Source organism: Synchiropus splendidus, chromosome 11, assembly GCF_027744825.2.
Source record: "Synchiropus splendidus isolate RoL2022-P1 chromosome 11, RoL_Sspl_1.0, whole genome shotgun sequence".
NCBI lineage: Eukaryota > Metazoa > Chordata > Actinopteri > Syngnathiformes > Callionymidae > Synchiropus > Synchiropus splendidus.
This window is the reverse complement of record NC_071344.1, coordinates 5051116-5064115: the sequence shown is the minus strand read 5'-3', so window position 1 is coordinate 5064115 and position 13000 is coordinate 5051116. Positions and strand designations below refer to the sequence as shown.

Below are 13000 nucleotides of genomic sequence, written 5' to 3'. Positions count from 1 at the left end.
AGTTATAGAGACCTTTGAAAAGATCAAGAAATCATGCAGGACAGAAAGGAAGTTGTCTAGGACTAAAGGTAGAGCTGCTGCTTCTCCATATGTCGTGGAATAATTTAATGTCCAGGACAGCTAGATACGTCTAGTTTGGCCACAGTTTTTGCGGATCCTTATCAATGCCCTGTTACTGTTTTTTATAGACAGGGATTGATATGCAGTCATGTTAAAGAGGAGCAGCCTATGCTAACCCACGACCTAAAATGAAGATTCCCACGACCTGCAAAGTGACACTGACAGAGTATTGTTCAACTCTGGCGTCAGAAGTGGACTTTCAGTACCATGGGACGAAACTGTAAAGCATTCACAACTTAAAAACAAACAAAAGTTTAAACAGTAAAGATGTTTATAAAAAACGAAACGAAGCATTTGTGGATCACAGAAGAAATATGACACCCGTTTCATCTTTTGTCAATCACTTCCCATATCGTTCATATTTACTGCACGGAGCACAAAGTTATTGGTTTCTTTCCATCATCTCATGACCTGGAGGTGTAAACCATACCGCTCCCTCACATCCGCCTCCTAAAATTTGATCAAGCTGTGACGGTCTGAGCTGCTTACATCACTTGATTTGATTAGATTAAGATCCACTTTGCAGCCGTTGTCTCTAGGAAACATCGGAACGGTGGGTTTTGTTTTCCTGTTCCTGGTGTCAGTGCTCACCGCCATCCTTTAATGAAACAGCCCGGGACCGTTTCTTTAAAGAGATTCATCAGAAAATATCCACTCGACTAAAGTCTACATTTTTTTTATGGTTAAATAAACATGGGGTTATTTTTTTTACAAAACAGTGGCGCCCAGTGGATTATATATATATATATAGATATATATATCTATATATATATATATATATCTTTTTTTTATAATTGTTTTTTATATATAAAACTCAAAGAATTTAGAGGGACGACAGATGTGACTCCACGTGACTATTTATAATGGAGTGACAGTTAAAATTAACCGTGAATATCAGTCACAAACAAAACCTTCGTGTGACAAGGGAATTTATTTTAACAAAATATCCAAACATTTGGACACACTGGTCATGGACAACATTAAAAAAGAAACAAAACAATATGCGTCACGAGTTTGTACAAGTTAAGAAAAAGCAATTGTTTACGTTTTTGTATCAAAGTCTTGTTTGTACAATCAGCACCTCAGGGGAGCGACTGGATGATGATGATTTTCTCGTTGATGCAGAACCGATGCAGGACGCTGAGCAGGTTCTCTCCACAGCGCGACACCTGTCGCTCCATGGCCAGACGAAAGTCCTCCTTCACTCCTTTGGTGATCCCTCGGGTGACGGTGTGATGCCTGCAAGAGAACGTTCACCGTGTCACTCAGACCCTCAGCATGAAAACATTCAGCTTGGTAAACATGAAATGAAACAAGTGTCATGAAGAGGCAATAAAAACTGACGGAAAAAACATCATCTCGCAGTAACGACATCGACAACAGCGATGAGCACAGAAAGACGAGTAATGGCCCAAATAAACACATGTCGACACCAAACCAAAACATATTGGTACGGAATGACTGGCCCAAATAAAAACTGGGGGTGACAAGCCTAGATTGGAAATGAGGGAGGGATGACTGGTGTGGAGGGGGGGGGCCTGGGGTACCTGTCCATGGTCTGCACCCCTTGTAGAAGAAGGGTATTTAAGTCCACCCCCAGGGCGGGATTGGGGTTCCTGAGGGAACATTCAACATCTGTCAGTGACGATGAATTCAAGTGTCGTCCACAACAAACAGTGAAGGACGTCCATTTAGAGAACAAACCCCTCCTCCTCCTCCTCTCTGCCTACTTTAATAATGGGTCAGTGGCCTCCAGCAAGTGCGGCAACAAAACCAGGTACCACGTCTCCAAAAAGCCTCGGACACTCACTTGATGAGCATTCCCTGGTTGGGCAGCAGCTCCAGCTGGATCCGGCCTCCTTCTGGTGTCCGCAGGTACGCAAACTCCTCCAGCATGTCGATGTCTGGAGAGGTTTGGCTTAGGAATGACAGATCTTTATTTGGCTTGGAGCAGAGGGAGGTCGGCTCAAATGCAAGGATACTGGTGACGTAGTTGAAGAAGTTCTCGTACTGGAAGGCACCCTGCTGACAGATCTTGTCCACCGCCTTCAGAAACAGCATCTCACCTTGCGGCCAATCGTACTGCAGCAGCACGACCACATGACCCAGGGACAGGTCATCTCGATTGTCGGCAAACGCTCGAGGCTGATTAGAGAAAAGAGTTTTAGCTCGAAACCAACTATGGGATACTTCGCTCTCCTCTGTACCTTGAAGCAGGCCAACATCATCTGGAGACAGAAGGGCACAATGGCTTTACTGGTGCAGGGCAGCAACCGGAGGTCGTTGGCTGGTGAGGACAGAAGTGGAAGGAAAATTCAAACCTTGAGATCCTGTATTTTCTGTTCAGCACTGTGTCTTTAAACATTATCTAGGGACAATAGTGCATATATAATATGCTTCACAACAGCAATAACCGTGCAAGTCTTTGAAAATACTTTAAAAATCAACAGTCAATCGCATGATGACACAAGGTGGGCTGCATCAACCAACCACCCCCAGTAGCCTACACTGAAGTTTGCCAGACAAATGGCTCTCACTGAGCACGAGCGCATGCACGTTACTTTGGGTCTGTTCATGTGTCGCCATACACCCGAGTCATTGGATTAAGATCTGCCTCTGCACATTACCTTTCCTCAGTTTGCCTCCTCGGACTTTACACTGATCTTCAGTGGACCTTGCCGGCTCCTGGTTGGGTGGGATGAGTCCGCTGACCAGGTCCAGGAGTTTTTCACAGGCCATCTGAAGCATAAGCAATAATCATGATCAATGCACGAGTGCATTATGATTGATTTTATGTTCTTTAATTGACTTGTGCTACTGTAATTGGCCTAGCCACCAGACATTATTTCTCTACTTTACTGAGCTTCCTTTTTTATCATTGTTTATATTCTTTATCACTCTTTATATTTGCAAACTGTCCATGATAGCTATTTTTTCTTACTGTTTTAACCGTTCAACTTTAAATAGGATTTATAAAACAAATTATATTTTAACTAATCTGGTATGTGTTTAAATCCTATGATGATAAAATAAATGTATCTTTTCCCAAACATTCTGTTCCACATCAAAGCGGTACGTTCTGCCTGTCTACATATCATTTTTAAGAGCTCATGAAGCTGAAACTCGCATGTCAGTTTCACAGGTACACAACGCCCTCTGCTGGCCATTCTCTTATTTGAACGTAAACCAGTTGAATGTGTTCTTACTCTGTGTTCTCCGAGGGCGTAGTGGCAGGACGCCTGCTGGATCAGCGCTCTGTGCTGCTCCAAACTGGTCTGACCTGAGGGACTCGGCAGGCCCAACTGAGACTGCTGAACTGAGGCCATCTGGTGCAGACTGGACAGGGCCTTACGATACTGACCCTGGGAGGGAATTCCACACACATGCTCATTCATCACGATGACAACTCTAGATCATTGGATGTGGTCTACCTGATATATGATCATGTCTGTGAGGAAGATCCGGAACCACAACCAATTCTCTGTCTTCCACGATGCACAAATTTTCTTGAATTCTGTCACAAATTCACAAGAAACTTAATCATTTAAAGAACACACAAGTCCAGTATATAAACAGCTATGGAAGCACAATGTTGTGTACCGCTCTCTAGTCCGTCGTGGGAGTGAAGGAGCTCCCAACTTTCTCTGGCTGTGCAGAAGCTCTCCAGAGTCTCGGACCAACCCGGCATCTCCGTCTTATTCACCATTATGAGTCGACCGCGACCTTTCCCCAGCCCGTCCTCGTCATCGGAGCTCTGACAACACACAGCACAATACGGAGGAAGAGGAAGAGGAGGAGGAGTACGATGATGATGATGATGATGCATTCGTCCTCACCACTGTCTTCTCCCTGCCTTCTGCCAGTTTGCGTTTCTTGTGTGAATGCTTCACTGCTCCTCTCTCCACTTCAATGTCCATGTACACAGAACTCAAATCCTCCACCAGAATCCACGGGCCGGAACTCAGCGCGTTCAAACCTGGAGCGAAAATCACCAGTTAACACGACATGATCCACATCCACAGAGTTCATGAATGCTGACCCTGGAACAGCGCAGGCTGCACAGACGAGACGTAGAGGAAGGCGCTGCGGAAGAGGACGAGCGTGGCACAGATGACCACCTGACTCCAACCACGGGAGCGTCCGTCTGCCTCAAGCGCTGGTCGGTAGCGACAGAGCTCTTTAACTCTCTGTAGCATGTCCACAAAGCTCCTTTAGCAGAGAGAACACAGACATTTAAAGAGATGCTAAAAAACTGACTCACTCAAAAACGCTTGACTTGCTTGTGTTTCATTCAATGTCATATCAAATGCAGTGTGAGATTCAAAAACAGAAAGGTCACCTCTGTCCGACGTCTCCCTGCCACTCGCAGCGAGCCCCCACCACAGTCAGGATGTCCAGCAGCTTCTCCCACGGTTCGGTGACCACTGACGACTTTTCTGACAGCCCATCTATCACATAACGCTGTGATCCGCGAGACACACTGGGAGACTTCAGTGAGCCGCCGTCCTGGGAACCTACAAATAAAAGCAATAATTTCTCCATCTGCATCTCATCATAAGCTTTCCTTCAGGCACTCCAGTTTCCTCCCACAGTCCAAAAAACATATTAATTGGGGAGTGTAAATCGTACATAGGTGTGAGTTGCCTGTCAATGTGTGTCATGTTCTGGCATGACTCAGGACGTCCCTCGCCTCTAACCCCCATCGCTGAGATCACCTGAGCTGTCTGCACCCCCAAATGGTAACACATCTACGTCCATCAGTATCAAAAGATAAGACTGTTACAGTGAGCCAACATAAATCGAGAGATTTATTTATGAAACCATGGCTGAAAATACAAATTCACTGTGTAGAGCTCACTGAGAATTTACAAAGGACTTTACCATGCATCTGTCCATCTTGTGATGGTCCTCGAGTCACATAACAAATGTAGAATTCGGCTGCCTTCAGCATGTACTTCTGCATCAGAGTCACTGGCAGACGCATGTCCATGTTGTTAATTACCAGAGGGAGAACATCGCAAACTGGAAAAAAAAAAAAAAACATCAGTAAAAGGCTACTTATCGGAAAATAATTTCATGAACTATGATACGCATGTGTGTAAGTCATCAAAGTACAAACTATTTGACTCACCAAACAGTTTTCTGAAGCAGTTTACAGGCGTCTCCATATTCTCTGATGCCTCTGCTTCCAACAGTGTCTCACCAAGACTGACCTGAAGTAAAGAATGTTGCTGTTAATGACATGTTTATTCACTTACAGTTTTGTTGCCTCTCACAGGAGGCGCTACTTGAAGAAGATGGGATAATTCATGACACACCCCATGTTGGACCACAGACTCTGGAAAGCGCTTCAGAAGTAGCAGCAGCATTTCTGCCTTTTCCAAAGTGTTGAAACATTGTTCCGTGGCTTTCAGTAACATCTCGCACTGTATTCGGCCAGGCAGAGTTTCAAACAGACCTGTTGGACACAATGGTAGGATGTATTACACTGGTGAAGTCTTTGGTTTGAACTCAAGCAGTACAGGATTTTCTTAGAATGGTCATAAATATTTCTGAAGAAGATCACAATATAGATATAAGAGGTGTATATCTCAAGCATGGGGAGTCTTGAAAGTTGACTCCACAAAGCACAACGCACTTACCTCGCAAAAACTGTGAATGTTTGTCTTGTGAATCACTTCGAAGGGCAGCAGTGATGACACTAATCTCTCGCCACACTATTGGCTGATCTGGAAAGTTCATGAACCTAAAGAGAAACATATTTTGAACAGTCACAGGAGTAAGAATTCTGAGGTTTTTATAGGCTCAAGAGATTGAATTAAACAAAGGGATGTAATCTCAACTACTCCATCACCATGGCAAGTCAGTGCATCTCGTGAGGTGTGTTGGACTCTTTACAGAACGAAGCAGAGTTAATAGCGACAACTTCAATACAGGACAGTTTAACATCTCTTGGAATCAGGAATTTCTTGCCAGCATCCACCAATATTGATAAATAATTACAATTATGTTTGACTCGTAAAATGTTTCTGGATGCTGCAATAACATACGGGATCAAAAATAATGTTAATAATACTTGATTTCTTGAGTTTAAAAGGATTTTTACTTGTCCTTGTCCCGCTGCAGGTTTAACAGGCAACTGTATAATTACACGTCACAGCACAGGCATATACAGTAAACAGTAAATATCGCTTTGTTTCAACATCATACATCATGTTTTGTGTAACTCACATGTCGTACAGTAGTCTCCCAGCACACGTTGTCTTTTCCGAGTTGCGTTCAATATTGTACATTTCATACTGCAGAAATATTGACATCAAAACACAAATCAAAAGACATGTATGCAGTCTCGTGATCTCATCTTCAGAGCAGTTTAAAGATCTGTTATATTCGGTGTGATGCAGCGAGACGTTACCTGGATGTTGAAGTCTGCAGGGTACAGGGTCCTGGCTGTGATGAGCCAAGCTTTAGCCGCACACGGGTCTTCCGACACCAGCTCCCGCGCTCTCTTCACCAAAAACTCGCAATCTTTTTGTGCCGACATCTTAAACGGGTCGTTTGCCAGCTGGAGGCTGCAACTATGAAGGTGTAGTCGAGGTTCGCTAATCCACGATGTTGAACAGGCGAGCCTTTATGAAAGTCGTTAGCATCACAATCGATGAAGCAAGTCACGCAAAACATGAGTGAATGGTAGGACTCAAGCGTTTGGCCATGAGTACAGAAATTCTCGGACGCGATTTCGAAACCCGGCTACGCAATAAAACAAATCAAACAAACGGTAAGAGATGAATATTCCACAAAAGTAGAGGGTGGACCATTATTTACCAAAAATGAATTGAGTGGTGACGTCATATTGTCGTAACGCTTGTTTCACGACAAAGCTACTGCTTTACGACATACATAAGGTATCGAACTAACTTCATCAATAATCACATCGCTATGTTACTAATAGACTATATGTCACGAAACAAATTTAAAAACAAAACCGTCAGCATATCAATTACACACCAAAAACACTCACGCTCACACTTTATTCTTTCTCCTTGCGAATACGAGCCTACGATTACGCATACTATTGCATTAACTCCAGAATGTACTGCACGCGATTGTTTTTTAACCTTATTTTTCCCCAACAACATCGCTGTTCTGGGCAAGCCAACCAGCAGACCCTGGCGGAGTCGCGCATGTGCAGACGATGGGCCGTCACCTGCTGGTTCTGCACAGACGACCTCCAGTGCTAGTGGCCCTGTATGAACGCTATACCTCTCCCTCCACCTGTCCGAGGACCGGGCAGCGACTGGAGAACACGACAGGTAAACACGCGCTGGTGTGTGTAACGTGGAAGACGCTGTCTTCCTCATGGGCCAATGTTTTCCCCTGTCATGTGCAGTCGTGTCCTCTTTGACGCGACACATTAGCAGACTAGCATGTTAGCATTTCTGTTGGACTGACTCATCCTCACCGTTGTGTTTATTTTCCACCGCCAAGTCGTTATCGTGTTGTCATGTTATTTCTGACTGACAAAGTCCCGCGACGGGCTTCTGTTGCTAAGCTAAGCCAGGCTAGTTAACCACCCTGTTAAGGTGCCTGCTGCTTATCCGCATAAACACAGCAAAATATGCTTCATTGAGTCTTCGATTCCATATTTTTTGAAAACTATTTTGCTTAATGTCTTGTTTCGGTTTTCTTATTTTCTCTTATTTGACGGTGAGAGTTATGCATGGCTTCAGGAAGTAGCACAATCAGTTAGTCATTGATTCTGATACTATATTAGTCAACAATGAAGAACCGCATTGCTATGATTTATTTGAACAACAACGCTATAACTGATGCATTTGTATTAGAAGGTCGTGTGTGTGTGTGTGTGTGTGTGTGTGTGTGTGTGTGTGTGTGTGTGTGTGTGTGTGTGTGTGTGTGTGTGTGTGTGTGTGTGTGTGTGTGTGTGTGTGTGTGTGTGTGAGAAATGAACCCAGTTTCTTTCAGTGTTCAGTATGTTCTCCCTGTGCTTGCGTGTTCTTTTATGGCTCCTTTTCCTCCACTCTGATTTCCTTCCTCCTGTGAGTGGTTGTCTAAATGTGCCTTGTAATGGACTGGTGTTCTGTCCAGGGTGTTCATGCTCTCTTTGACAGAATCAGCAACAATATAAGAATGAATGAGTGGGCTGTTGGATGTTTAACTTTTGTGCCAAACTACATCTATATAACAGGAAATGTCTTGAGAGACTGCCTTTTGATTGATGTGTGTCAAATTTGGTAAAACTACTTCTTAAAACACAGATGTATATGTGTATTTCCTGTGTTCTGTTTTTGAATGAGAATAAATGTGTCCATCAACAAAAGCAACAAAGCTGTATCAGAAATTGTGTTTGTACTATAGAAATTGTATTTCTATGGTCAGTCATTTTCACTGAACAGGACGTTATTGGATGTCTGTCTATTTGAGGGGATATTTTCCACATCTGGGATATATGCAAACACAAAGGCCAACAAATGATGTGCATAATACTTTTCTCTACTGTGCTAATTTAATTTCCTGAAACTGGTCACCACTAGACCTTATTTAGTATTCTTGTCTGTCACGGAGCGATAAGGCACACATCAAACATGTGTGTTTTAAAAAAGCTTTATGTATTGTAAACATTTCACTCTACTGCTGGAGGTCCTGGTTGTTTACCAACAACAATGATCTCATTAGAGCAATCTTACATGGTCTGTCCAGTTAGCTGACATTTCTATTTGGCCAGAATGTTGACGGTGAAGCAGTGAAACTAGTGCTGTCAAATTTAAAGGGTTTTCTTCAAAAGTGTAGTCGATGAAGTGCAACTGCTGTCCTTTATATAGATCCCCGCCAACTCAAGAATCCGCAATCTGTTCCTACATGTCAATGGGGTGTTGACTTTAGTTCTGCTGGTGTTCACAGTGCTAGGGGAATGTATTTTGGTCACAACAACCTTATATGACTTTAGAAGCCCCACCCCTTCACTCTCTATCTTTAGGCTGGACTTGATTTGCTCTTAAATGGGCTCATAATTCCCCAAGTCAGTCGGTACATAACTTTGAGACCTTCCTCATCCTGTGTGGTGTAATCCTTGTTATCACAAGCCAGTTAGAACTGCCTGATCTGTCTGAGGGTTTCCCTGAAATTATCTAAACCTGCCTCAGCTTCTCAAAGTCCAGACACTGACCCTCACCCAAACTTGACGGCAGTTCAAACCTGACCCCTGCAGTAGCAAAATACTTCTTTTTGATGGTTTCCTGGTTCTGTACTTTTGTACTTGTATGAGCTTGGGCCCTTCTCGTGTTCAAAAGGTTTCAGACTTAGGGCAGCTGGCATTTCTTGCTCTTCATCATTTGTACTGGCATATTTGTGAGCAGAGCAACTGTCATTCTTGGGTTACATGTGGGTGTCCCTTTAAATCCTCATTCTTCCATGTGGATTACCATATTTGCAGGTGTAGACCAGCAGCCCTGCTAATAAGTATGACTTTTCTTCACAATAGCAGTGAACAGTGAATGTTGTGAGTCACTAGTCATCAGTCACTGGGCAGCTTTGTGTTGAAAACCACCTCATGCCATGTTTCAGTTGATTTACAGGTTATGAATCAACTCTTTGACTGTGTTGCATAGTTCTCATTGTGCATGTATACAATAACAATTGTGTTCTGTTTCTGTCTATACTGTTTACCGAAGACCTTAAAGCATTAGTGTGCTGTGACGATAGTACTGTATGTGCTGTGGGAATATTAGTTTTTTTCTTTTTCTGCTGACTTAATATATGAAGTCATAATTGTCAAAATGAATTACTTAATTACTGTAATAATTTGACATTTCCGATGTAGACTGATCAACATGGCAGCAAATGAACTGTCTCTAGACCCAAGTGATGTGTTTCTTCCTCTGCTGAGAGGTGGGAGCGGCTGGTAAAGTGAGTTTAGAATGATTTGTGATGGAACTTCCGCATATGGAAGACAGTGGTGCTGGATAAAAAGAGAGCTGTGTCATAAAGGTTTTTATTTATTTATTTATGGTGCAGCATACGTTGATCTGTTCTGCTATGAAGGCCATTCTGAAGTGGCTTGGTCGGAGCTGCCAGTTATAAACAGCCCAAAGCATGTTAACAGCTAAAGAAGACCTGGATAGAAAGCTAGTTTACTTTGGCGACTTCTAGTGAGAGAAGTTGGCAGGAACATGTCTATTGCATCACCATGAATTTGCCAAGGGTGTGTCTTGTGTGCATTATTTTAGTTCAGCACTTGTCTTTGTTCAACAGTTTCGGCTTTCATAACAAAACTGTTGCAGCAATTATGAGCTACTGATCCTGTTTATGTCAATCGGGTGATCAGCTTAAAGTTAAGTTAAGATGAGATTAAAGTAATTTGAAATATTTGTAATAACTTAACAGTTACCAAATGACTCTTCTCCTGCAGGGCGGACACATTTGGTGAGAAGCACTGAAGTGATGTGAGAGGATCGTCCACTGGGCCTCACATGGCTGTTCGCACCATGGACTCCGAGTCAACCCGGTCATCGCAGCCTCAGTCCAATCTGGCCAACGCAGGGGGAGGAGCCCTGCTCCCTGGCGGCAATCTCAGTTCCACACTGGGGCCTCACGGGAAACATTATGTCTGTGGCTCTATTGCTGCTTTTACCAACATTGTGGTGACGTTTCCCATCCAGAAGGTTCTGTTCCGACAGCAGCTGCACGGCGTGCTGGCCACCGAGGCGGTGCGGCAGCTCCAGAGCGATGGACTGAGGAACCTGTATCGGGGCCTGCTCCCCCCGCTGCTGCAGAAGAGCACCACAGTGGCCATCATGTTCGGCCTGTACGAGGACTTCTCCAGGGTCTTACTAGATCGGGCCCAGGGCAGCGGGATGCCAGAGCTGGTCACGCGAAGCTTTGCGGCGGCGTTGGCAGGAACAGCTGAGGCTCTCTTGATGCCCTTTGAGCGCGTGCAGACTCTTCTGCAAGATCATCGACACCATGGCCGCTTCAACAACACCGCACACACCTTTAGGACACTTTTTACCGAGTTTGGTATCAGAGAGTACTACCGAGGCCTAGTACCCATCCTTCTCCGTAACGGCCCCAGCAACGTGCTGTTCTTTGGGCTCCGGGGACCAATCAAGGAGCAGCTACCTGAGGCCACCAGCCGGGCTGGTCACTTGGTCAATGATTTTGTCTGTGGGGGGGTCCTGGGGGCCGCCCTGGGTATCTTATTCTACCCTTTAAATGTGGTCAAGTCCAGAGCTCAGTCTCAGGTGGGTGGACCGTTCAAGCCCTGCCGAGAGGTCCTCCTGACGGTGTGGAGAGAGCGAGGGAGAAGCCTGGCCAAGCTCTTCAGAGGGGCGCACCTTAACTACCATCGCTCCCTGCTCTCCTGGGGCATCATCAACGCCACCTACGAACTACTTCTGAAGCTCTTCTGAGAGGACAACCGCACGCCCAGTCTAACAGAAGCCTTGTTAAGCATTCAACGGCCAGTTGTGAAAAGTCAAAATCACAGAGCAGCTCACCTGCTGTCTGACTCAGCAAACAGCTCGCTCATGTGATCGGGGCCAACAGTCGTGAGGTGACCACATGTCAGTGTGACTTAGCTAAGTGTTGTAACCAAAACCAGGCTTTAGCCTCCAAACTGCTCGTGCCAGGGTCCAAATCTTTCTTTGAGAAAACAGCACTTTTACACATTCAGATCTTCGTGAATGAAGGGATTCCCGAAAGCTTTCACTCCGGATGCTGCCTCTGAACTGTTTCACAACCAGTATAATAAATGATTGTTGGCATTTGACTTCTCTGCCTATTTGGTTTGAAGAACTAAGTCAGTTGGCATTTGAAGAGGGGTTCTGTGTAGAGCGAGATCTTCTGAAATACCCATTGATTAGTAAAAAGAAAATCCAGAATTTAGTTAATTTATTCACAGGTATGATCAGTGAAAACCCAAACCTTTGTACTAATAACTGACTGTGATGAAGTGACAGTACAGCAAAGGTCTTTGTTGTGCCTCTCTCTTGTTAATGCAATGAGGCTCGTATCATTCATGCGTGTCTGCGCCTCGACTCACACTTTCGCGCCTCCTGTCCGTAACATCTGTTGACACAATGGGCTCAGATTTCTGGCTCGAGTAGATGCAGCCTGCCTGGAGAGGGAGTCGCTAGACGTGGAGCACCAGAACACTGAGGACCAGGGGTCAGAGGTCGCACTTGCTCGCCCTTTTGATCCTGTTCTCTGTTGTTAAAGCTACTGCAGTTGTTCCGTATGTAAAAAAAACACCATGTCTCAGAACTGAGACAATGGTTCTTCAAAGCACAACATTTCAATGCATGATTTGATTTTTCTAATTAACCAAATGTAAGCTATTAAAAAGCTGCCAATCACTGACTTGGGTGCCACTTTTTAGTTGCAACTGAAGTTCAACAAGCAAGTGAAAAGCCAAAATTATTCTTTTCGCCAATATTATAGTTCTACTTTATTGGCTATAATATGGATTAAAAACGTCCCGATACACTTTTTTATGATGTATATGCTGTCTGTGTTTCATATTGTCTTCTTTATATTTGAATTTATTTTATGTTCAAGCATATCAGTTTTATTAGTGGTTTTACCATGATTCTGCTGTTTCATTTGACCCCTAAAAACATGACCCTGTGAAGGATCGGCAGTTCATTTTACTCTGCAGCTCACAGATCTATGGACAGAGAATTTAGACAAAGAAGGTCGTGGAAATATTGGTTTAAACTGTCATAACCAACACAAAAACTTTTACACACCGAATAATGACCCTCAGTCAAACCCTCAAATTTAACAGGTTCAGTAATACGAGAACAACTAAATAATGAACTCAAATCAACAGTTGTAAAAAAACCCAATGAGCTAAGTTTTTAAT

At 44.0% G+C, this 13000-nt stretch overlaps 2 protein-coding genes across 3 annotated transcripts; one reads left to right on the top strand and one right to left on the bottom strand.

Annotated features, from left to right (window-relative positions):
- Positions 1-914: 914 nt before the first annotated feature.
- On the bottom strand, positions 915-7004 carry ints10 (integrator complex subunit 10). 2 transcript variants are annotated; one of them, XM_053878776.1, is made up of 18 exons: positions 6536-7004; positions 6352-6419; positions 5763-5866; positions 5439-5578; positions 5252-5333; positions 5002-5142; positions 4460-4634; positions 4160-4329; positions 3957-4096; positions 3721-3874; positions 3552-3634; positions 3327-3482; positions 2748-2859; positions 2328-2407; positions 2103-2265; positions 1931-2024; positions 1668-1736; positions 915-1359 (listed from the first exon to the last, which is right to left on the bottom strand). In XM_053878776.1, the coding sequence occupies exons 1-18, from the start codon at positions 6662-6664 to the stop codon at positions 1203-1205; spliced, it is 2217 nt and encodes a 738-aa protein (XP_053734751.1). In that variant the 5' UTR covers positions 6665-7004; the 3' UTR covers positions 915-1202. The 2 variants fall into 2 exon arrangements, with proteins under 2 accessions (XP_053734751.1, XP_053734753.1); XM_053878778.1 differs by lacking the exon at positions 1668-1736 and having other exon boundaries at positions 6536-6998.
- Positions 7005-7212: 208 nt separating this feature from the next.
- Positions 7213-11905, top strand: slc25a51b (solute carrier family 25 member 51b). The gene is made up of 2 exons (XM_053878779.1): positions 7213-7433; positions 10547-11905. Exon 2 carries the CDS (start codon positions 10608-10610, stop codon positions 11544-11546), a length of 939 nt encoding a protein of 312 aa, XP_053734754.1. The 5' UTR covers positions 7213-7433; positions 10547-10607; the 3' UTR covers positions 11547-11905.
- Positions 11906-13000: the final 1095 nt, after the last annotated feature.